General features: G+C 59.5%; 2 protein-coding genes across 2 annotated transcripts; both read right to left on the reverse strand.

Annotated features, from left to right (window-relative positions):
- Positions 1-1,109: 1,109 nt before the first annotated feature.
- On the reverse strand, positions 1,110-5,267 carry MYOZ3 (myozenin 3). Its single transcript, XM_066560415.1, has 6 exons — positions 5,237-5,267; positions 4,770-4,924; positions 4,451-4,525; positions 4,204-4,351; positions 3,755-3,926; positions 1,110-1,272 (listed from the first exon to the last, which is right to left on the reverse strand). Exons 1-6 carry the CDS (start codon positions 5,265-5,267, stop codon positions 1,110-1,112), a joined length of 744 nt encoding a protein of 247 aa, XP_066416512.1.
- A 2,452-nt stretch (positions 5,268-7,719) lies between these two features.
- Positions 7,720-21,022, reverse strand: SYNPO (synaptopodin). The gene is made up of 3 exons (XM_066560264.1): positions 20,566-21,022; positions 9,979-11,918; positions 7,720-8,707 (listed from the first exon to the last, which is right to left on the reverse strand). The coding sequence occupies exons 1-3, from the start codon at positions 21,020-21,022 to the stop codon at positions 7,940-7,942; spliced, it is 3,165 nt and encodes a 1,054-aa protein (XP_066416361.1). The 3' UTR covers positions 7,720-7,939.
- Between the last annotated feature and the right edge of the window lie 1,543 nt (positions 21,023-22,565).

A 22,565-nucleotide genomic window follows, 5' to 3' on the forward strand; every position in this document is an offset into this window, starting at 1 on the left:
ACAGTGGAGGAAAAAGGAACTTTTATCCTGGTGCTTTTGGGAGTATAAGAAAGGGTAATGTTAAGAACTTGACAAAAGCAATTGAAAGAAGCCTGTGTTGAGTCAGAGGTTTTTGTGAATGGGGTTCCCCAGGTATTCTGGTGACTGTAGGCTGTTGTTATCTGCATGTCCCACTGTGTGTCACTGCTGGAAATGTTGGTGTAGTTGGATCCTCATTGCTGATTTTCACGTTCCCAGGGAAGCCTGTGCCCTGCTCTGGAGGTATGGCCGTGCTGCTTTTCCTTCCCACTGGTGTGGAAGTTACCAGAACACCCCAGCAGCATCCTCACACTGGTGTGGTTTTGCAGGGCCTGATCATTGACCAGCTACAGGAAGCAAATCTGTCATAAGTCACTCAGAGAGCCTGGATTAGATGTTCAAGCGAGACATGCAAAGAGCAGTAGGAAGGGGGAAATAGCTGCCAAGTGCTAGCCAGTGGCTTCTGGAAAACAGAGCACAAGTTTCCAATTCCCAGCATTCCTCTCCCCTCTATTGTGGCTGTGCTGTGTTGGTTAACAGGTAGATTCCCACTCCTTCATTTGTTCTTGTTGTCCAGCCAAGCTCAAGGTAGCTGCTTTAAACATGCCAGTGCCTCAAGTAACTTGTTTTGCTCCTGCTCTCCCATTATCACCTCCTCGTTGCGTCCTGACTGGAATGACCGATTCAGAGTTGTCCTGAAGATGGAATTTCTCTGCAAAGGCACTCTGTCCAAGCAGGTCTCGTGTGCCAGTGAGGATGCAGTGAGGCAGCTTTGGGGTGTTGCAGCTGGGGGTGCTGCTGTTTTCCATGAGGCAGGGAAGAGGACAGGCTGTACGGGATGTTTTGTACGGGTGCTTGCGGGGATCTGCTGGATTAACAGCGAGGACTTGGCTGGTTGGCTTGGCACTGACTGCAAGGGGAGCTCAGAATGGTCCCACACTCGAGCTCATTCAAACCCCACTCAAAGATGCTGACCCAAGCCCACCAGCTGAGCTCCCATGAAGGATACCTGCCCTCCCTCCCCTCCCCTGTGAGCGTGTCCAAGTCCAGTGAGGGATCCATCCATGGCCACGGGGAAGGGAATGCACGTCCTACAGCTCTTCGCTCTCCGGCAGGATCCGCACCCAGCCTTGGGCCACCCTGTTGAAGTTGGGCCTGTGGGAAATCACCTCCAGCACACTCAGGTTATCCAGCTCTACAGTGGGCAAGGAGAACAGCTCACCAACCAACGCCCTGTCAAATGGGGCTGGGGTCCTGCAGCACAAGGAGAAGCACACTTAGTCACAAGGAGAGGCTGGGTGCATTGTGAAGGTGTTGGAAAAAATAAGTTTGGATTTACTGAGCCCAGCACAATGTAGCATTGTTGCATTGCCTAACCCTCCTCTTCCTCGCCAGCACACTGTTAAAGCCCTGCCAGCCCAGCAGGGTGCTTCTCTGGTACAGAGCCCACCTCAACTCAAGCCTGCAGAGTGGGTTTGATGCCTGGATGTTGGGAGAAGTGTTCTGCACGTGGAAGGGCTTGGACTCAGAGACCGGTGACAGTGACAAACCTCTGGTCTTGAGAGTGCCTCATCTGCATGTCCTATGTCCTGCAGAGGGCTGGGGCTGACAGCTCTGCTCAGGATCACACCAGCACATGCAGCTCCTATTGGCCCTCCCTCCATCCTGCCTTTTGGGACCACTCCTGAACAATGACTAACAGGAGGAGCAGTGTGGGGGCAAGAGCTGTCATCTCTTTCTGGAGAAATGTGGAAAGGGACTGGGGAAGAGTGTGCCAGCCCCCAAAAAGCCAAGAATGTTGGTTTTGGAGCAGCACATGGGGGCTGAGTTATCAGTGAGGCAAAACTGGGAATGTTTGCTTTGGGAAGCACAGCTAGAACATGAATAACGTGGCACTGTTTTGCAATAAGAGGGGAAAGGCAAATGAGACAAGTTTGTTCTAGGAACTTTCTTTTGGGAAAAGAGAGTCTTTGTCAAAGCTCAGTTTTCACTCTCTCTTAAAGCAGCACATCTTAGCAAGGTGGCCCAGGTTTTTGCATCAGTCCGAATATTTTAAATTGTGGATAAATCAGCCTGCATAAACGCAGTTGTTGTGGAGATGGTGGACTTGCCCTTGCTCTGTGACCCATGAGAGCTGTGCTGGGATTCAGCTAGCCTTAGGCAAGACCACTGGCTTTTTGATAGCCAGCTTGTTCCAAAAAGTTTGTTTCTCTGTGGCTTGGTATTTGAACTGAGAAGTGATTTAAAAGCTTGGAAAATTGTGAAAAGCCCAGTTAAAAGCAGATTGGCTTTCTGAATCTTTCTGCCTCACTGAAGAATTAGAGGAGGTGGCAAGAGGCTTGGAGTTAAATTAGCATCCATCTGTATTAAATTACAGTTGAAGACTTAAAATAGAAAGGCAGTGTGTGAGAGGGGAGAAATGGTACAGGGTAGAGTATTATTCAGAAACATGCCCTTGCTTCAGTCCCTGTCCATAAATAAATCCTGAGGCAGAAACATGGCAAAATGTTGAAAGAAAAGAGCCAAGTGTCTGCAGCAGCTCCTTGTTCTCCCCTTGCAGCACCTCCTTGGCTCAAACTCCTCAAGGAGAGCCACAGGGCAAAGCCCCAGGGCTGAGGGGGAGGAGAGCAGCAAAGGGACGGTGGTGGCCAGGCTCATCTCTGCCCTTTAGGTTGGCTTTTCCCACAAGGAGGGGTTGTGGTCCCCCACAGCCCCTTCTGCCAAGTGCTGAAAGCACAGCATGCCTCAAATCCAGCCCTGGGGCGGGTGCAGGGGAGCTGCTGCTGCTGCTGTTGGCACATGGTCTGTGGAGACCAGTGCTGTGTCCCAGGGGGAAACTCCAGTGGGAACTTGACTACTGGAAGGTGACTTTGGCCAGGCCACCAAAGCCAATGTAATTCCATCCTCATCACAGGGGCTTTCAGGGAGGAGGACAGCCAGGACTTTTTTTGTTGATTCCCTGGGATGATGTTCAGCTTAAAACTTCAGTTCTCCTTATTCTGCCATGGGCTGCTGATGCTTTGCTACCAGCAGATCTCCATCTCCTGGATCCCCACTAAACTCCTTTCCAGAAAGGAGATCTCTCTTGGCAGTCTGCTCCAGGGTCCCACCCTTCACCCCAGTGTAATTTGGAGGTGTGAGGGGGCACCAGCTGTGCTCCACCAGAAGCAGCCACGGGGCAGGGAGCTTGCCAGGCTGAGCCACCAGAAACCCCCTGGCCTGGAGGCTTTGGGCTCAAGCAGGTGTTTGGAAGGAATCTGGTGACCTCTTAGCACTCTGTGGGAAGATTAACCTTATACCCCCACTGCTTCCAGCAGCTGCTTGAATACCTTAAGGAAATTAGGAAAGAGACTTGGCACTGTGTCATTCCTCCACCCAGCCCAGAGCTGTGCCCAGCTGGGAACAGGAGTGATTCCTACTCCAGGGCCATGTTTGTAAGAATTGGTCCTCCCAAATTTCATCCCTGAGGTTACCCAGTGAGGTCAAGCTGCTTAAGGCTGTGTGAGCCCAGTAGTGAAGCTGAGAGGAGATCTGGGGGAGAGCTGCTGGAGGCAGGAACTTTTGCAGGGAGCCACAGAGGAGCTCCTGAGTAGGAAAAGAGCATCCTGAGCCCTTACTGTGCCCCTCTGGGCTATAAAGAGGGCATCAATGGTTGCATTTCCCTGGCAGGATGGTGGGTGCTCCTTGAGGCTGAAGGGCTTGGCCAAGGGCTGTTGTGGCTGGTGGTGTCTGTTACCTGTTGAAGCTCCTGAAGTCCCACGCAGGGGGTCTCATGGGCGGCGGGTTCTTGCTGTACACGGCATTGTCCCTGGCACCAAAGAGCTCCTGCCACGGGGAGCGGTAGCCCTTGGGGATGGCAGTGGCATTGAACTTCTCATGGGGGATTTCTTTGAGGGGACTTGAGTACCCTGTGCAGGGGAGAGACAGTGTGGGCTGCTGCAGGGGCCACAGCCAGGCTGAGGCAGGGGGCTGGGAACAACCTGGCCTCTGCATGGCCACGGCCTGTTACTGGGGCAGGAATGAAAATCTGTAACATATATATACTTTTTTTTTTTTTTTTTGTACATATAAAATCTCTGGGGGAGGGTTGGGCAGACCCCTGAGCAAGCAGCAGCTCACTGCCTCCAGCCCCTGTTGCTGAAATCACAGCAGAGCTGGGTTTAGGTGCAGGAAGCTTTGACTTACCTGGGGCCAGGGCACTGGGGTTCAGCACTTTGCTCATATGCAAGACCTTCTCTGACTTCTTGGGTACTTCTGGGGGGCCACCTTGGGGTGATGCTGCTACGTGGAGCTCAGAGTGATAATTCTCCTGGCCCCCAGCATTCTCACCTGCCTGTGGAGGGGAGAGTTAACAGGCACAGGGGAGCTCCCCCTGCCCCATCTGGGACTCAGGGTGGTTGAAAGCACCTCAGAGCTTCCTCCATCTACTCACCATCTGTTCATTCACTGTTCCTTCTGGACCACCTTTCCCAGGGTGGTGGGAGCCACCTGCCCCTTGCCCTGGGAGCTGCAGGAGACAGTGAGTGGGTGCAGAGGGGGATCAGCACCATCCCCCTCCTCTTTGGTGGATGTTGAACCCCATGTTTGCCCACCTCCATGCCCAGCCCACCAGGACATCTCTCCCCTCACCTCTGCATAGCAGACAGCCAAGCATGGCTGCCCTGCAGATAGAGCACTGACCCTGCCAGGAATCAGGAATTCCTTCCCTGGAAAGGCTGCAAGGGCCAGGGAAGGGCTGCCCTCAGACCCACCTGCCTGGAGCCACTGGGATGCTCAAAGACAAAGCGCTGCACGCGCTTCTGGCGCTGCTGGAAGAGCCGGGAGCCGCGGTTGTGGGGCAGGGAGAGCTCCTCAATCATCAGGTCCTGTGTTGTGCTCATCTTCTTCCCCAGGTCCAGCTGGGGCTCTGAGGAGGCTGAGAGAGCAGCTACAGCTGAGGATGCTGCAGGGTTGGGGACCCCCAAGGCAGCACAGACTGTGCATCCCCTCCTTGGGGTCTCTGTTCTGTGGCTGGGCCATTTGCCCACCCCAGGGACTGGTGCTTCCTCAGTGTGAGGAATTGCCAGGGAGCTCCAGAGGTTCAAGCAGCCTCTCCCACCCTGTGCATGGACTGTTCCAGCAAAAACAGGGCAAGAGGCCTCAACCAGAGCTGGGTCTGGCCCCTAGGCAGGGAAGGCAGCACTGTCCTGGGGCTGGTGACACACTTGCACCCCCTTACCATCTTCAGGGCCCGGTCTCATGATGGCCATCACTTGCTGCTGTGCTCCTGGAGCAGCTCTGTGGGAGAGGGATGGATCCTGTCAGGCTGGAAGAGAAAGGCACTCCAGGAGTGACACCAAACATGGGAACATGTCAGCCCTAGGCATGCCCCAGAGAGATGCTGGGATTCAACTGAGCAACTCTCCTGTTCAGCATCATCCCCAAGCATCTCTCCTGTTCAGCATCACCCCATAGCATCTCCTTGCACCGCTCTCTGTCCCCTTCAACAGACATAGGGAATGTTCAAATCACACTGCCCCTCAGCCCCTGCCTGTCCTTTTTCCTCTCTACCTTTCTTTAGGGCAGAAACTGTCCTTGTCCCTGTCTTTGCCCACAGAGAGCTGTTGTCCTTGTGCCCCAAGTGCCCTCGGAGCAGCAGGTGCTGGCCGGGCAGGGGCCCTGGCTACTGCCCCCCCAGCACCTCCGCCTTAGCAGAGCTATTTTCAGCTGCTGGCTCCCGGGGTGCAGGAGCTGCAGCCCTGAACCTGCAGGGAGCTGGTGAGCCCAGCCAGCAGCAAGAGTCATGGCACCACTCAGCTGGCTTGCTCCAATGTGGAGAGGTGACTGGAAACCAGGTCCAGTGTGAGCCCCCTGAGCTGCCCACCTGCAGCAGAGCCCTCCTGTGCTGCTGGGACACTCGGCTCCCCAAGTGCTGTTCCACCCTCTTTGGTGCCTCTGGCACCCCTCAGCTTGGGCTGATGCAGGGCAGCTTCCCCTGAGGGCCCTGCAGTGCTGGGGTTCCTGTGGGGCTGGGGTGCCTGGCACAGCTCCCTGCCAGCTCTGAGCTCAGCATTGACCACCCACACAACGAGCCAGGGACCTGCACCCCATCCTTCCCTCTGCCCCCCTCCAGGGAGACGGTACCCTGACCCCCACAGTGGTGCTGTCCCCTTTTCCAAGGACATCCCCAAGCCCTGTGCACCCACCCACCTGCTGACCCCCATGTGGGGCCTCACCTTCCCTACCTGGCCAGGGGATACCCCAGATGCTTCTGGGGCACTGAAGCTGCTTCTCCTGCTGTGGTGGGAGTGAGGCTGAAGCCAAACTGCAGCCACCAGCACCGGTGGCCTCTGCTGGCCCTTCCCGGCACCCTCGGGCTCCTGCTGCTTGCCCCAAGCTGTGCTGGGCTCCAGCCCAGATGCCAAGGTCCAGCCACGGGACAGAAGTTATTTCTGGCTGAGAAAGGGGGCGGAGCAGGGCTGTGACCCTTGGGGACTGAGATGCCATCACCCCAGCGTGGAACAGGTCTGACTCACAGGGGTGAGGATGCCATAATCCTGGCACGGAGCAGGGCTCTGACCCTTGGGGACCAGGATGCCACAACCCAGCGTGAAGCAGGGCTGACCCACACGGATGCAGACACTGTCACCTGGCATGGAGCAGGGCTGACCCCTGGGGACATGTAGCAGCAGCAGGAGGTGGCCATGTGCCATGTGTGCTCAGGCCACCTGGGGGACAGATCAGAGCCAGCCTGGGTGGAATAACGGAGGTTTATTTCAGAACTGGGTATACAGCGGTGTGGTGAAGGCAGGCTGTGCTGGCTGCTGGAGCCAGGGTGGGAGATGTGTCCTGGGAATGGGGGGCTGTGCTCCAGGAGGGGCAGCTGCAGTGTGGAGGTGCTCCAGGGATCAGGGATGGCTTCAGCAGTGTGTCCTGGGGGAAGGGAAGGGGTGATGGGCTCTGTGAATAGGGATATGCCAGAGCCCTGGCAGCCCAAACACAACCTCCTCTCCAGGGCTGGCCCAAGGTTGTGGGGACACTGACATCCTCAGAATCACCTTCTGTGCCAACACCTCCTTCAAACCCTCTGCAACTTCTGCCATTTCCTTCAGCTCCTCCAGTTCCCCACCTGCCCTGGCTGTCACAGCACCCGTTGGTTCCTGTGTGTGCCTCCATCCACCAGAGTGGGGATGGGATGTGGTGAACTTGGGTATGGGGACAGTGACAGGTACACGGTGGGGCTGTCCCTCTTGGTCTGGGCAGGGCAGGAGGGCACCTGTAAACAGTCCCCTTAACATGGCAATAAATAACTTTGGCTCTTTTGCTTTCTAGGGAAAGAAGGATTTAGGAGTATTTCTTTGAGAAGGAGTCAAAAGTTAAAAAAAAAAAGGCAGTGTAGAACTTGGGGGCTGGAACTAAAAATTAAATTTTTCTCTCCAAAATCTGGTTTTAATTGACACCAGCCAAATCTGGAGGCTGGGAGAGCCTGCTCATGGCAATCCAATCGATGCAGCCCACCCGCAGCAGATGTGCCCCCCCAGGGAAGCAGTGACAGCCCGGGATAACACCTGGGAGCTGGGGACAAGGGCTCACGGGGCACCACCCAGCCCATCCCTTGCTGGCTGTGCAGGATGGGGCTGGCTGGCAGGCAGGGAGGGGCCGGCTCCCCCCTCTGCCTGCTGACCACGCAGTCCTGCCCCGAAAGGTTAGCGTGGTAAAAATAGAGCAGGGCCATGGGGCGGCGGGCGGGCGGGAGGCACCTGACCCCGCTGGAACACAGAGGGGTCTTGGCAGCTCCGAAGGGACGCTGTTTTTTTGGGGGGACACTGTTTTTTGGGGACCTCAGCCCCGGGGGTTGGTGCGTTCCCGGTGGGGGATGAGCGGGGGCATCACCCGGGCTGACGGGAGCAGGGAGAGGGGTTTTTGGCGGGGGCTGGCTTGTCTAGGAGGTGCAGGGAGCCCCTGAGGGCAGAGCCCCCGTCTTCAGCCGCAGGCTGCTGGTCCAGCCCCGGGGACAGAGGTTGAAGCTGTGGATTCCCGGGCTCTTGGTCCCCGAGTCTTCGGAGTCGAGGGAGACGTCCGAGTCCGTCGGGGACCGGGAGGTGCAGCGCTTGGCTGGGGAGCGCCCGCCCACCACGGGGGATGGCAGGGGGCTCTTGGGGACGGGGGACAGCCGGGCCACGGGGCAGGGAGACGCGCTGGACGGCAGCAGGAGCCGGCGACCCTCTGCCCAGGCGGCCCGGGGCATCCCGGGGGAGGCGCAGGGCTGGGGGCTGCCTGCCCGGGGCGATCGCAGGGGGCTCTTGTGGGTGGGCGAGGGGCTGCCCAGGCTCCCCAGCGCGCTGCCCGCTGCCTGCAGCGCCGGCGCTCTCGGCCCCAGCCGGGGCGATTGGGGCAGGCTGGGGGGGCCGGCGGGGATGGGGGTGAAGGGCCGGGAGCTCTCCAGCCCCGGGGCTTTGGGAGAGGAGCTCTTCCTGCGGGCAGCGTTGATGATGTTCCTGGCCAGCCGCGCTTGCATCTGCCGGCTGGCGCGGGGCTCCGCGTCCTGCCGCAGCGGGGACAGGGACCGCTCGCTCCACGGAGGGGACGTGGGGGGCCCCTCGTCCAGCTCGGGCACCGAGGCCGGGCTGGCCCAGCCGTCCAGGCTGCCCGGGCGCCGCGCCAGCCGGGGCGTCCAGGTGGGCGATGCAGGGAGGGACGAGCGCCTGTCCTGGAGAGGGACAGAGAGCGGGTTAGTGACCCCCGCTCGGGGGGGATGCAGGTACAGAGCAGGGGTACAGACGGGCACCGAGGAGGGGACAGGAGGGTGCCAAGGGAAGATTCATGCTGGCACAGCCCCACGGGAGCTGGGGATGTCTCCTTGTCATTGCCCCCCTCCAAGGGGTCCCCAAAACGCATTTGACCCTGTACCCCCTCGCCCGCCAAGGAGATAGGGGCAGGCTGAGCCTGCCAACAATCATTCTTGTCCAGAGTATGTCTCAGGACCTGTCATTACCCGCAGCTTCCTAAAGGCTCCCTGTGGGGGATGCTCGGAGCCCCCCTTGCACTGCCCCAGGATCCATCACCCAGCACTGCTCCCCAGGCGGCAGGAAAGAGAAGAGCCAGGTGTGACAGCGCAGAGAGTGTATTCAGAAAGAGGGAAAAAGAAAAATGCAGAAGTAAAGCACAGTCAAAAGGCAACTTGGCACCATGGGGAAAGTGGCAGGAGGGCATGGGCAGAGGCACACCTGGATGACAAGCCTTGGGCTGAGCATCACCCAGCAGCCCTGCCCTTGGCATCCTCCTCATCCCAGCACATCCCTTGCTTCCAACCGTGCCACACGGAGCCCAGGTGGGGACAGGGACCCTGCAGGGACCCTGGGCCCGGTGCCACTGGGCTCTGCCATTGCCCAAGGGGTGCAGTTCTTCCTCCACAGTGAGGAAGCAAACGAGGACAGATCCTGAAGGAGCAACAGAAGAGCCAGCAGCAGGCACAGTGAGGCAGAAAGGCAGTGTGTCCCCTCCAGGTTTGCTTTGGTAGGAAGCTGAGAAGAGCCCAGGACAGAGGGGATGTGGAGGAGCAGGCAGAGCTCTGAGAGCTGGAAAAGCCAGAGGTGAGGAAAGGAGGGAGCCAGAGGTGAGATGCTCCATAACAGTTTCCAGGAGAGAGAAGAGCAAGAGCAGCCCTGTTGGACAGGCAGGCTCCTGCTGCCTCTTTGGGAATCCTGCACCTCTGGGCCCAGTTCCTGCTGCCTCCCCGGGACTCCTCAGCTCCTCTTGCACGGGGGCTCAGCATCGTCTGTCACCCACTGTCCCAGCGCTGCAGCCTCACATCACAACCACTTCTTTTTTCTATTTTCTTCCCCCTCCCCACAACTTTTTTTAGTGGTTGGTTTGGCTTTTGGCTCTCCCATGAGCAGTTAGTTCGGGAGGACTCAGCCTAGCACCGCTGCGTTTTTCTCTCTGCCACCACTACTTGTAGTACAAGGAAGGTTTCCACACCTGCGGCTCGATGCCGGCGTTCCTGGTGGAGTAGGAGGGCCGGGGTGCCTGGAATCCTGCCTTAGCCCGCGGCGGCAGCAGGCGGCAGGGCGAGGCCAGCAGCGCCTCGGCCGGGGCTGCGGGGCTGGCTCGGCTCTCCTGAGCCAGGGGCAGAGCCCCGGCAGCGCTGGGGAAGGGGCTGGCACTGCTCTGGCCGGCGCTGGGCACCACGGGGCGATGCCAAACTGGGGAAGGAGGCAGCGGAGAGGGCGGGCAGGAGGCTTGCTGGGGATAGGGGTAGGAGTCGGGAAGAGAGGGTCTGGGTGGAGGCACCTCCTGGGGCATGGACCTTGCTGGCCCCTTGGATGGGGAGAGGATGAAGAGAGAAGACTGGAGCTGGTAAGGCTGGTGCCTGGAGATCTCCAGCTCCTTCTGGGACACCTCGTTCTCCATGAGGTTGTTGCCATACAGCGATGCAGGAGGGGTTTTGGAGGGCCTGCAGGGACTCTTGGAGGGGCGTCTGGAGACCATGGGTGACAGGTAAGTGTTGTTGTCGTACTTCCAGGAGGGAGGCAGGGACATGGTGGGTGATGGCGACCGCAGCAGCTCAGGCTGGGAGGGGGCCTCAATGATGAACTTCTCCATCCTGGATTGTCGGCGGGCAAAGAGCTCGGCCCCCTTCCCTCTCGCCTCAGTGAGGATGTGGCTGGGCTGTGGTTTCTTCTTGGGCTGGATGGTGGGAGACTTGAGGCAGGAGGACCACGCTGGAGCATCCTCAGCTGGTGGGAGGTGCTGCACACCCCTGGCTGTGCTGTTGGGGACAAAGTTCGCAGCTTCAGCCCCAAGGGCAAAGGGCTCATCCTCAGCACTGGGCTCCCCCTGCTCCTTCTGCTTCTTCCTGCTGTCTGCACTCTGAACCAGGTCCAGCAGGTCGGGGTTGGGGCTCAGCTTTGGCTTCTCCAAGAAGGTGAACATGGATTTTCTGCTGGCTCTGCGTGCAGCTGACTCCTCCAGGATCCCTGTTTTGGGCAAGGGGTTTGGTCCGCTCACCCCACAGCCCAGGAGGGGATCCGGCAGCACCTTCTGCTCCTGGCTGGGGTACAGGGCCGAGTAGGCAGGGGGGGAGCGGACACGGGTGAGGGGTGGGGGGCTGCTGAGGGTCTCTGCATAGGTTGGTGGCGGGGGCAGCTCGGGGGCGGGGGGTTCCTCGGCCGGCTGGGCACTGGCGGGGGATGCCTGGGTGCCGAAGGGTCTGGCTGTCCGGTTCTTCACGGGCTTGGGCTTGGCCAGGGTGAGATGGACCTCGTAGTACTGCCGGCCCTGTGTCCCGTTCTGCTGCCGCCCGCCTGGGGGTGCCATCCCTGTGGCTGTCCCCGCTGGCGCGCTGGGCACCTCGCTGGGCACCTCACTGGGCACCTCCCCGGGCATCTCAGCGGGAACCTCCCCGGGCACTTTGACCTTCTTCCCCTCCTCGGGGCTCTGTGGCAGGACAAAAGCCGCCGTGTTCGGCCCCGCAGGGGCTGCTGCATTTCCGAGCCCCTCCACCCCTCTCTCCATCCCGCTGGCCGCCTGCTCCTGCACGCCGTTGGTGGCGGCCGATGCCATGTTCTCCTTCAGGTAAACGCTGAGTGGGACCTGCTGGGCTTCAGCAGGAAGCTCCTGGCACGGGGAGGCGTTTGTCAGCATCCCTTCTCCTGGGTTGCCGGGCTCCGGCTGCATGCCCTGCCCCTGGCTGTGCTCCATGGCTCCTTGGTGAGGCCGCGGCTCAGGGGGGCTCAGCGGCTGCCCCCCGCCATGCCCGGCCCCCGTGAGCCCCTCGACGCGCTGCCGGCGCCGGTGGAAAAGCAGCACGCCCTTGGAGCTGGGGCCGGGCGCCGTGGTGAGCTGAGCCGCGATCCTCTGGCTCCGCGCCTTCGCCTCCTTCAGCTCCTTCTCCGAGAGGCTGGCGCTGCGAGAGAGACCTGGGCACAGAGGAGAGGGGCATTAAGGCTCTCAGAGGAAATGTGGGGTGGCATCCTCCCCGCCCAGGACTGGCAGCCCTTCCTCCGGGTATCCCCCGGCATCCCGACTCTTCCCTGGCAGCGGGGAGATGCGCTGGGGCTGGGTTACACGGTCCGGGCACAGCGGGGACCCAGCACAGCCATCACAGAGATTCTGGGACAGATGGGAAAGCTCAGGGGACGCCTAGTGACACTCAGGACCTTTCCACCACCCCAGCCCGTGTTTCGGCTGGGTTCTGCGCACCCACCGCGCTGACCACATGGGAAAGGAATTTCTCGGAGCGGGTCTCGGGTTGCAGCTCCCATGGCTTCGGCCCCGGCTCACAGAGGCAGTGGCGGGGAAGAGGCCAGCGGGTGTCCCCCAGCCCCTCGTCCCGAATCCCGGCACGCTCAGCCCCGAGCGGGCAGGACACAAAGCCGGGGGAGATGCCAGCCCACCCCGACCGCACAGCAAGGCCGGTGGGCAGCCCTGGCGGGGGACTCATGTGCGGAGCAACACGAGATGGCAGCAGCCGACAGAGGCTGTGCAGATCCTGCCCAGCTGGACACAGACACGGACACAGCGAGGAGCCACCCTCGCGCCCCGGGACTCAAGCGCTAAAAGCGATGTGCTAAAAGCCTGGCCCGAGCCCCGCGGCGAGCAGCCCGGTGCCGCTGGGCTCCTCCTGTGCCGGACAAAGGTCAAGGCACCAGCCCTTCCCTGAGACCGAGAGGATGTGGAGCTGCCGGGAATGCATTTTCTCAGCGTGAGCCATTTCCTATGAGCTTGCCCCCCCCGAAAGCGCCCGTGGGAAGGGCAGTGCCCCCCACCCTGCCGAGGCCACTGTTGGGCACAGACACCATCGGCATCAGCCCCGCACCCAGCAAAGGTGCAGCCCCTCTCCAAAGGCACTGCCAGGATGGCTCTGACGGAGTCTCTGCTCTGCTCTGGCTCCAGCAGGAAGGTGGGTGGCCAAGGCAGCCCGCTCCCAGCCCTGCTCTTCTTTCCTTCCCATCCCATCCCTTCCCGTCTTCCTTTCCTTCAATGTGTTCCTCATTTTCTTGCCTTCTGTGCTGCCTGGGACTCTTCCAGGATATTTTCAGCAGTGGCTCAGCCTACCAGCGAGGGAAAGGGATGGATGACTAAGCCAAACCCTTCCAGCAAGCCCACGGTTAGCAGGAGGGCTGCTGGAAGCCGGGCAACTCCTGTTCCTCACCCTTCATCCCTCCTGCCTCCCTCAGCACCCGGCAAGTCCTTGCACACAGCTCAGGTGTGCAGGATGCCCTGCATGAAGTTTTCAGGAGGGTTTTATCTGGGCAGGGGGCAGAGATGCCAGTGGAAACTCTCCTGCAGACGTCGGCAGCGGCGTCGCCGGCGGTCAGTCCCCCGTTAGCGCCCAGCATTGTTTTACGCCCCATTTCTGTTTGCTTTGGCGGCGGCACAGAGCGGGGCCGCTGCTTCCTCCGGCCGGGCTGGCTGGAGGGCGGCCAGCACCGCGGCTCCCGCTCCGCGGGGTCACCCTCGCCGCCTTTATCTCCGAAACGGAGGAGAAACGCGGCCAAGGAGCCGTCGAGAAAGAAGCCACAGGCTCCAGATGTCTGCGGGTTCCGTGCTCCGAGCGGAGCATCCATCCCCGCTTCCTCCTTAGGCGGCCGGGGCTGCCTAAGAAGCCGAGCTCTCGGTGGAGCCATTTCGCAGCCTCTTGCTCTTGCTACTGCCTTTTAACAGCAAACGAGGGGCCCTGGGGGATCTCCTCCGTGCTGGAGGGATGACTCAGCTCTTGGCCAGCCCGTTCCTGCTTGCACTAGCCGCCAGATACGCTCCCACGTAGCGGGGACCAATACCGGGATTTGCCCGCCGGGATTTTGCCCCGGGTGTCTCCAGGGCATTGCTCCGGGCCAGGGTGTGCTGCAGGGTGGACTCCACCACCTAAAATCCCCTACCTGGAATCCATTTCCATCCACACCCGTCCCCTCCAATCTCCCAGCAGCCCCCTGCCCACCCAGCGCCGCCCATTCCTGGGCTGGTGCACCCGGGTCCACTGGAAATGAATCCCTCAGGATACTGCTTGGGATGCTGAGGGTAAGAATTGCTCTTCACATCCGATTTTTGTGACACAGATGAAGAGCCCTGAAGGCTCTGGCAGTCCAGAGGAAATTGCTGCAGCCTGAGCCATGGGATGAGGTTATTCACCCAGTGCTAGAGCCTTTATCCATGTGCCGTGGTGTCTGGAGGGATTCTGTCATCTGGGGCGGCTTCTACACCACACACTCCCCTCCCAGCCACAGGGAACATTCCTTCATCATTCCCTGCCATCTCCTGCCATCTCCTGCCAGCCCCGGGGGGGCTCAGGTTGGTCCTTTTCCCCAGCCCCAGGCAGGCAGGAGGGAATGCACTGAGAATGTCCAGGTGCTGAGGAGGAGAAGGAAAAGGGGTGTGGGGCTCAAGGCAGCCAAAGCCAGGCAGGAAGGAGTGAAAGTAAAATTACTCCATGTGTCCAAGGGCACTGGGAACTGGTTTCCACCCATTATCCTGACCCAGTCCAAAATCCAACAGGTGACAGCTCCTATTTTCCTTCCTTCCTTCCTTCCTTCCTTCCTTCCTTCCTTCCTTCCTTCCTTCCTTCCTTCCTTCCTTCCTTCCTTCCTTCCTTCCTTCCTTCCTTCCTTCCTTCCTTCCTTCCTTCCTTCCTTCCTTCCTTCCTTCCTTCCTTCCTTCCTTCCTTCCTTCCTTCCTTCCTTCCTTCCTTCCTTCCTTCCTTCCTTCCTTCCTTCCTTCCTTCCTTCCTTCCTTCCTTCCTTCCTTCCTTCCTTCCTTCCTTCCTTCCTTCCTTCCTTCCTTCCTTCCTTCCTTCCTTCCTTCCTTCCTTCCTTCCTTCCTTCCCCCTCTCCAAATATCCCATCTTTTTCCAAGCCAACGACCTCCACCAGCCCTCTCCACTGCCTTGTGCCCTCCCTGGGTCTCTCTTGGTCCAGGGATGCTGCAGGAGGTGCTCCCTGTGCATCCTGTGGCCCATGGAACTGCCAGAGTCCTGGCACACAGAGCAGCTCCAGGTGCTATTCTGGTTTAACACACTCCAGTTCTGGCCACAGGAGCCTATAGATCTCTATCTATAGATTCATAGATCTCTATCTTTAGATTTATAGATCTCTATCTATAGATTTATAGATCTCTATCTATAGATTTATAGGCAGTTGCTCTGTAGGTTTTCCATTGCTCCAGGGGTGACTTCCTGAACATCCCCCAAGTTCAGGGCTTAACAGCTTCTCTGTGAGCTGTCAGCCATCCTTCCCACAGCATGTGCAGTGCTCTCTCCTCCAGAGAGAGGATGACGAAGGTGATGAAAGCATTTTTGTTACTCTCACTTCCTGGACAGATGGGGGGGAAAAATTCCTTCCATCTCAGCTTTCCATGAAAAGGATGGATCCCCCTGAAGGGTGCTAAAGCAGGATGTCTGAAGCCCAGCCAGGAAAGGCTGGAATCACCATCTGACCCCAAATGGAGGTGAAGGATGTTTCAGACATGGCCTGTGACCCATCCTGCCCTAAGGTGGACTCCAAGAGCTGAAATGGGATGAAGATTTGGCCTTAAATTGCAGTTTCACTGAACTGACAAATTCAGTGAAAGCTGATGATCCTCACATGGCTGGGATATCACAGGAAGGAAAAACAGAGACTTGGAAGCTGTGCCTGGTGAGAAGTCCTTGTAGACAGAAGACAAGAGGTACCCAGGCCTTAATGGGACCTGCAGGGTGCCACAGGTCATGTGAAATCTCAGAGTCAGAGCTGGCAGGTGACTCCAAAGTCTTCAGTTTGGGCTCTGTCCCTGGCCTGCTCCAAGTGTGGATGCTCAGCCACCCTGGGGCTGCTGCCCAGCTTGGCCATGCTCAGGGTGTCCTACCAGACCACCCCTGGACACGGCACCCACCATCCACAACCAGCAGGCACTTTTCCCCATTTCCAAACATTTCTTGGACTTCTGTGGTCAACCCAAACGGTGCCTCTTGCTGGTAAAATCCCACTGGCAAAACCAAGAGCGAAACCAAGACAAACCCCATTTCCAGAGGGACACGCTCTGTGCCACCTGACACGAGCCCCAGTGCACATCCACAGCCAGGCAACGCTGGGGAGAGGAGATCCAATGTTTTCACCCAAACATTCAGGACTTTGGCCACTGATGAAATGTAAGCAGGTTTTTTGGCAGAGCAGCAATCTGGCCCCTTGCCCCAGCTACAGCTGTGCAGGATTTTTTGCAACGCTTACCAACTCACCCACATTTCAGTCTGTGCACACATTCCCCTCCAGCTCCCAGTTATCCCAAATAATCTGCAGCTAGGAAAACACAGAGGGTAGCACAGACAGGCAGCTGAGCTAGCTAGAAACGGATATGATTCAAACATATGGATAGAAAGATGACAATTTTCTGCCTTATTCCCAGCTTCCAGCCCTCCTATGCCCCAGATACAAAACCTCCATGAAGTTCTCATCCCTGCTGGCCCTGCAGCCCCAAAAAGATCTGGCTCAAGGGGTGGGTGCAGTGGTGGGATCAACCTCTCCTGCCAGGCAGACACTTTGTGCTGGGCCTCTCCACACGGGCGCCTTTGCCAGTGACAAAATGTGGCACAGCGAGAAAATTCGTTGCGCTTGCAAGTTCTGCCTGCGCTCTGTTTGCAGGGGCTTTGCTGGATTTGGAGCTGTTTGCCTCCCCAGCCGTGGCTGGCACTCAGCACCCAAATCCTGCTGAAATGGCCCCACAGTCTCCAAGCAGCAAGTGCTGGGGCACCCAATTCCCACACAGGGGGAGGAGATGGGGGTGGTGGGGATTGAGTGGGGGCTCTCTGCCCCTGCCCATCCCCAGTTCCTGGGGGATGCAGTGAGCAGCCCCAGCCTTACATGTGTCCACACTGGGCAAGAAGAAGCTGTTGCCATCACAGGTGGAGGCAGCAACTTCCCCAGCTGGCTAAAATCAAGCTTTTATCTTGGAAAAGGCAGCTGGAGCCGGGCAGACCTCCCCCAGACAGCCCTGCCATCCATCCACCCCGAGGGCAGCAGAACCAGCCCGTCCCACGGCCGGCCGGGTACCACGGGCGCTCCATCCATCCTGCCTGGGAAGTGCGCCCCAGCCCCGCTGTGCCCAAAGCCGCTGGAGCTCTCTGTGACCCGTCCCGGGCTGCGAGGTCCCGGGGCAGCCCCGCCGGGCCGGTGCCCCGAGAAGGTCAAACGGCTCCGAGTGTCCCTGCGGGGTGGGCAGAGCGGGGAGGGCGGCGGAACGGAGCGGGGCCTTTGCCTGTCCCTTGCACAACCCGTAAAGGATCCATCCTGCTGGCTGCCAAGCCCAGGGCCAGACCTCGTGTCCCCAGCATGGGTGGCACGGCCAGGGGAGGTCACGTCCCTGACGCAGCGGACAGGGGACATGGCCTGGGAAGGAGTTCCGCGGAGCTGCCAGGTGTGCGGCCCTGCGAGCCCCGAGGGGGACCCCCAGGTCCCTCCACGGCCCCGCCGTGTGTCCCCGCCGTGCCTCCCACACCCCCATCGGACACCCGGGTGCCGGCGGAGGGAAGCGACACCTGCCCCGCTCATTCCTGGGGACAAACCCCGCTCAGCCCCGGTTGTGTGCACCCATCGCCCACCCTTCGCCCACCATGGCACCCACGGGACATCTGGGCATGCACTCCCGTCCCCCCCAAGCACCCCGGACCCCCTGCGCACTGCCATCCCCCGGACACCCCCAGCCCCCGCCAGCCCCTCTGCGTGCCCGCACAGCCTCCTTGCCCGGTCCCTTCTGCAGCGGCACCTCCCGCCCGCCGCCCGGAGCCCCCCGGTCGCTGCCCCCCGTAGCCCTCCAGCCCCAGCGTACCCGCGGTGCCGGGTGCCGGTGCCGCCTCCCCGCGCAGCCCGACTGCACCGGGGAGGAGGCGGCGGGCAGGAAAGTTGCGGCAGCTCCGCCCTCGGAGCGGGCCCGGGGGGGCGGCGGGCGGGGGCCGGCCCGGGGGGGTGGCCCCTGCCCCTGCCCGCCCCGACAGACCGACAGACCAAGAGACCGACAGGACGGGACGGGTCCCCCCGCCCGGCCACTCTGGCAGCCGCCCCGCCGCCCCCGATGTTCCTGCTCCGCTGCTTCTCTATCTGCATCTGGGTCTCGTCCCGGCGGGGTCTGCCCTCAGCCCGCTGCGGGGGCGGGGAGAAGCCTGGGCATCCCCTTCCCAAGCCTGGGCATCCCCTTCCTCAGCCTGGGCATCCCCTGATCCCATCCCGGTGCATCCCTCTCTCCCAGCCCCGCACATTCCCTATAACCGTCCTGAGCATCCTCTCACCCATCCCGGGACACCCCCTTACCCAGCCCCTCACCCTTTTTCCCTCCTCCCCCCCACAGCACCTCACGTTTCAGTCGCTGCTGGGGGTGTGGAGCCTCCCCTTCTCGCGGGTTTCCTCAGTGCTAACGTTTTGAAGCACTTGGAGGGAGGCAAAAATCCAGAGACAAAATCCCAGCACGGGTGTCATTGCCCTGGGGACCTCCTGGGAACAGCCCTCAATCCCCTCTGCCAGGGCTGGGCTGCTCCCAAGGGAACCCCAGACGATCCCTGGGGAGGCAGCATCACCTCCACCACCCCTCTAGGGCTGCAGAGCTCCCTGGCTGCGGGTGAGACCAGCCTCACCCCCTTCCCATGCCTGTCCACACCTCAGGATGAGCTCTTGGCTTGATTTTTTGCCTTTCTAATTTCCTTTCTTCCTGCCCCTCTGTGCTTTTTTGTGCTTTCCTGGTTTTTGAGGGAGCCTGGCGCTGGCTCTGCAGCCCCCGGGGAGTGAAACCTCCGTTTATTTGCACACCAGACGGAGAAACCAGTCCTGCCTCCTGCATCTCCCAGCCTCTGCCTCTTCCCGGGGCTCCTGTGCTCCCCAGCCTGCCCTGAGAGGTGCCAGCCAGCCCAGGCTGCCGTGCTGGATGTTTGAGAGCAGCCAGCCTGGCCCTGGGCTGCTGGATGGGGACCAAAGGGGCACCTGGGACCCGCCTGGGTGGGTCCATACAGCTCAAGGTAGGGCACCCGTTTGGCTCCTGGCTCCCAGGGCCAGCCCTGCACCACTCTGGGTGTGGATAGATGTGCCCTCTTCTCCTGAAGAAGCTGGAAAAGGTGGAGGGTCCTGTAGCCCATGGCAGATAAAGAGAAGAGGAGCAAGCCCCTGACGCCTCCCAGGGATGCTCCTGCTGCAGAACAGCCCTAGTGCCACTTGTGAGGGCACCTGCCCTTTCCTCTCACCTGCACTGATCCAAAGCTCTGTCCCCAGACCTGCAGGCTTTTGGCAAGGTCCCTGCTCCCAGGACCCTCGGGGACATCCTGCCTGCAGGCTCTGGAAAGTCTGACGGGTCCTGCAGGCAGTGGCTGCTGGTGATCTCACTTGGAGGGGGAGGAAACGGGACAGACAAACTCTTTCCAACAAACCTGTTGAGTTACTTTAAAATTCCAGGCTGGCAGCAAAAGCGCTGGATGGCTGCATGGATTAGGAAAATGCTGAGCCTGGACAGAGTCAGGCCTGACCTTTCCCCACCACAGATCTGCCATCCCAGAGCAGTGAGAAATAGGAAGACTATTTGGGTCCATCTGGTTTGTGTGCTGAGCCCTGAAACACGATGCTGCTGGGGCAGCTGTGAGCCAAAGGGCTTGGCTGAGCTTCCCAGCCCGTGTCCCATCCAGGGGCCGCTGCTTTGGAGGATGCCTGACACTGCCAAAGGGCAGGGAGTGGGTTCTGGACACTGGGTTCGTGTCAAGCACCCCCAGTTGGTCCCACCCAGTCCTGGGGGCTGCTTTGGGAGAGCCAGGCTCTGAGCTGAGCAGCAGCATCCCATAATGCCACCCCCCCATGGGGACAGGGACACACCTGGCACAGTGTGGCAGCTGAGATAACAGCTGGGCAGGAGCAAAATAGAAATCAGGGTGGAAGAGGGGTTTAAAAATGGGTCCAACGCCTGTAAGAGGATGGGTGCTGTGGGAGCATCTCCCACAGGGACGTGGGGCATCCCAGGCATGGCAGCAGCCCCAGGAACCCTCGGTATGAGCCTGTGGTTGTGTCACTGTGGCTGAAGGGACAGTCATGGGGGGAGGAATAGCTGTGGCACAGGGCTGTGAAGCGAGGAGATGGCAGAGAGCATTGTAGGAACCAACCAGCCCGAAATCAAGCGCTTGGTTTTTAAACCAGGGGCTGACAAAAATGGCCCAAAGCCATGTGAGGAACACTTGGCCATCCCAAATCGAGGGAGGTGTCCCTGTCCCAGACAGTGCCACGGGAGCTGGTTCTGATCACTCTTGGGCAGGATCCCACCAAGCCCCATGGCCAGGGTGAGGGCTGGGAACTCCATCCTGGTCATGCCCCACTGAGGGATGGGCTGAGCTCCTGCAGACAGTGGGAACCCGCCTGCTGCCTTCCCAGCCCCCTCCCGAGAAAATCCACAGATTCCTCCTTATTTTTAAGGCCAAAGAGATCATCTCAAGCTAAATTAGTCCCAGCAGCTCTGCTGGAAGCCTGGAATTTCTAACCCAGGGAAAGTCCTGCCCTGGGAAGAGCTGGGTGTTCTCACTAGGAGCACAGTAGTGCCTTTCCAGGGGGGACAGTGGCCAAAGGGGGTTTCTCTTACCTGTTTTCCTTGGCTCCAAGTCAGGGTTGATGAGAACCCGTTGGATCTTCACCACTTTCCACTCCTGGCTGGGATTGTCTGCTGTGGGGGGCAGCTCTGGGGCCGAGCCAGGGCACCTGGGGGGAGCTGCAGGCTCCTCTGCCAAGGCCAGGCTGCTGCCATTCAATGGGGGCTGTGGTGCATCCCCATTGAGCCCCCTGAGGTCCCTCTGGCAGCTCCCATTTGATTTCCCTCCCAGCAGTCCCGACCGTGCCTCCTGCTCTCCTGCCTCTGGAGCACCCCAGAGCTGAGGGCAGCTCTGCCCCCCTCTGCTGCCCCTCTCCTGCCAGCAGCCACTGTCCCCCTCAGTGTCCCCCTTGGCTGTCCCACGGACACAGGGGGGCTGCTCAGCCTCGCCAGGCACAGGGCAGCCGGGCTGGGAGTGGAGGCAGAACTGCTGCAGCCTTGTCCTCAGCATCTTTCTTCACTGATTTCCTTCACTGGCACTCCACAGCCTTTCCAAACAGCTCTGCATAGCCAGGGGGGTGGATCCTCCCTCAGAGCATGGGCAGCATGAGGGAGGGCAGCCACTGCTCCTGCAGGAGGATCAGGCACGATACCACAGGAGCAGGCAGGTTTTGGAGACCTGGATGGAGGGATGTGTCCAGGGCAGGCAGGCCAGCAGGGAGGACTTTGCATGAATTTCTCTTTTCCAGGCAGAGGACCAGCATCCAAAGACCTGTGTGAAGGGAAGGAGGAGTGTTGAGGATGCTTGTGCTTGCACTGATTTCCTATGGCCACGGGGCAGCTCCCAGCAACCCCAACCTGAACTCCAGCTCCAGCACCACTTCCCATGAGGAAGAACCCCCTGAGATGCAATTTGGAAATGCCCCAACCCCACCACCGTGCTCACCACCCCATGTCCATCCATCCTCACCCTGGGGACAGCACCCTGTGCCCGGCTCCCCTCACTCTGTCAGACCAGATGTGGCACCCCTGTCAGTGCTCAGCACTGTGGCACCACTGCTCTGCAGCTGGGAGTGTCCAGCCAAGAACCAAACCCCTGAGGATGTTGCTCAGGGTTATCAGGAACAAAAAAGGGAAAATTTCCAGCACGCAGCTAAACTGTGTTTAACCACTGAGTGACTCATGCGGCGTCAGGACAAGCGCAGACAGAGCCACTTCCCTCCTGCCAGGCACAAATCCTGCTGGGATGACGGAGCCAAGCCCCAGCACAGAGGAGTTATCAGCTGGGAGAGGGGGATGTCATCTCTCCCAGAACAGGATATGGGCAGCAGTGCACGGAAATTCCTGTGAGTCCTCTCACACAGCATCACCCAGCCCTGCTCACGGCAAGGCTGGTCCTGGGAAGCACCTCCTGGGAGATCCACAGCACCCAGGGCACGTGGAGCATGATGGATTTCCCAAGCTCACAGCCAGCTGGGGAGGAAAAGGGGTTCCTGCTCATCCCACACCCCTCCCTGAGTTGTTGTGAGGTTTCTCAGTGAAATAAGAAAAAGCACCAGGTCAACATTGCAGGTTAAGCTCTGGCAGGAATACACCCTGCAGCTTCCTCGGGGCTCACACAGCTTCTCTGCAAAACTTTTCCTGTCCTTAGCAAGGTTATTTTGGAAAAGAAGGCAGATTAGAAAGCAGGCGCGCGGGCATTTCCCAAACACAAGGCTGCATTTTTTGGAGAACGCCCAAAGGAAATCTTCTGCCCTTTTTGAAATCCTTCCTCTCTGCTGCAATTATTCAGCACAGATTTGCAAAGAGAACCTGAGGAGAAAATGTCAATGTTTCTCTCTGAAAAAGAAATTTCACTCTCCTCTTTACGTAATTTGGGGGATCAATAGTTGCAGGAAGCCACCCACATCTTTCCTTAGAAACATGGCAAATTGTTGGAACTGGAGAAAGCCAGATTATCTCAAATGAGGACAAAGAGAAAGTTGCCCAAAATAGCCCCAGCCCAGCGTGGGTGGGCAGAGAACCTCTCAGGGTGGATCTGCATCTCCCCACTC

The sequence above is a fragment of the Molothrus aeneus genome, chromosome 15 (assembly GCF_037042795.1).
Source record: "Molothrus aeneus isolate 106 chromosome 15, BPBGC_Maene_1.0, whole genome shotgun sequence".
NCBI classification, from domain to species: domain Eukaryota; kingdom Metazoa; phylum Chordata; class Aves; order Passeriformes; family Icteridae; genus Molothrus; species Molothrus aeneus.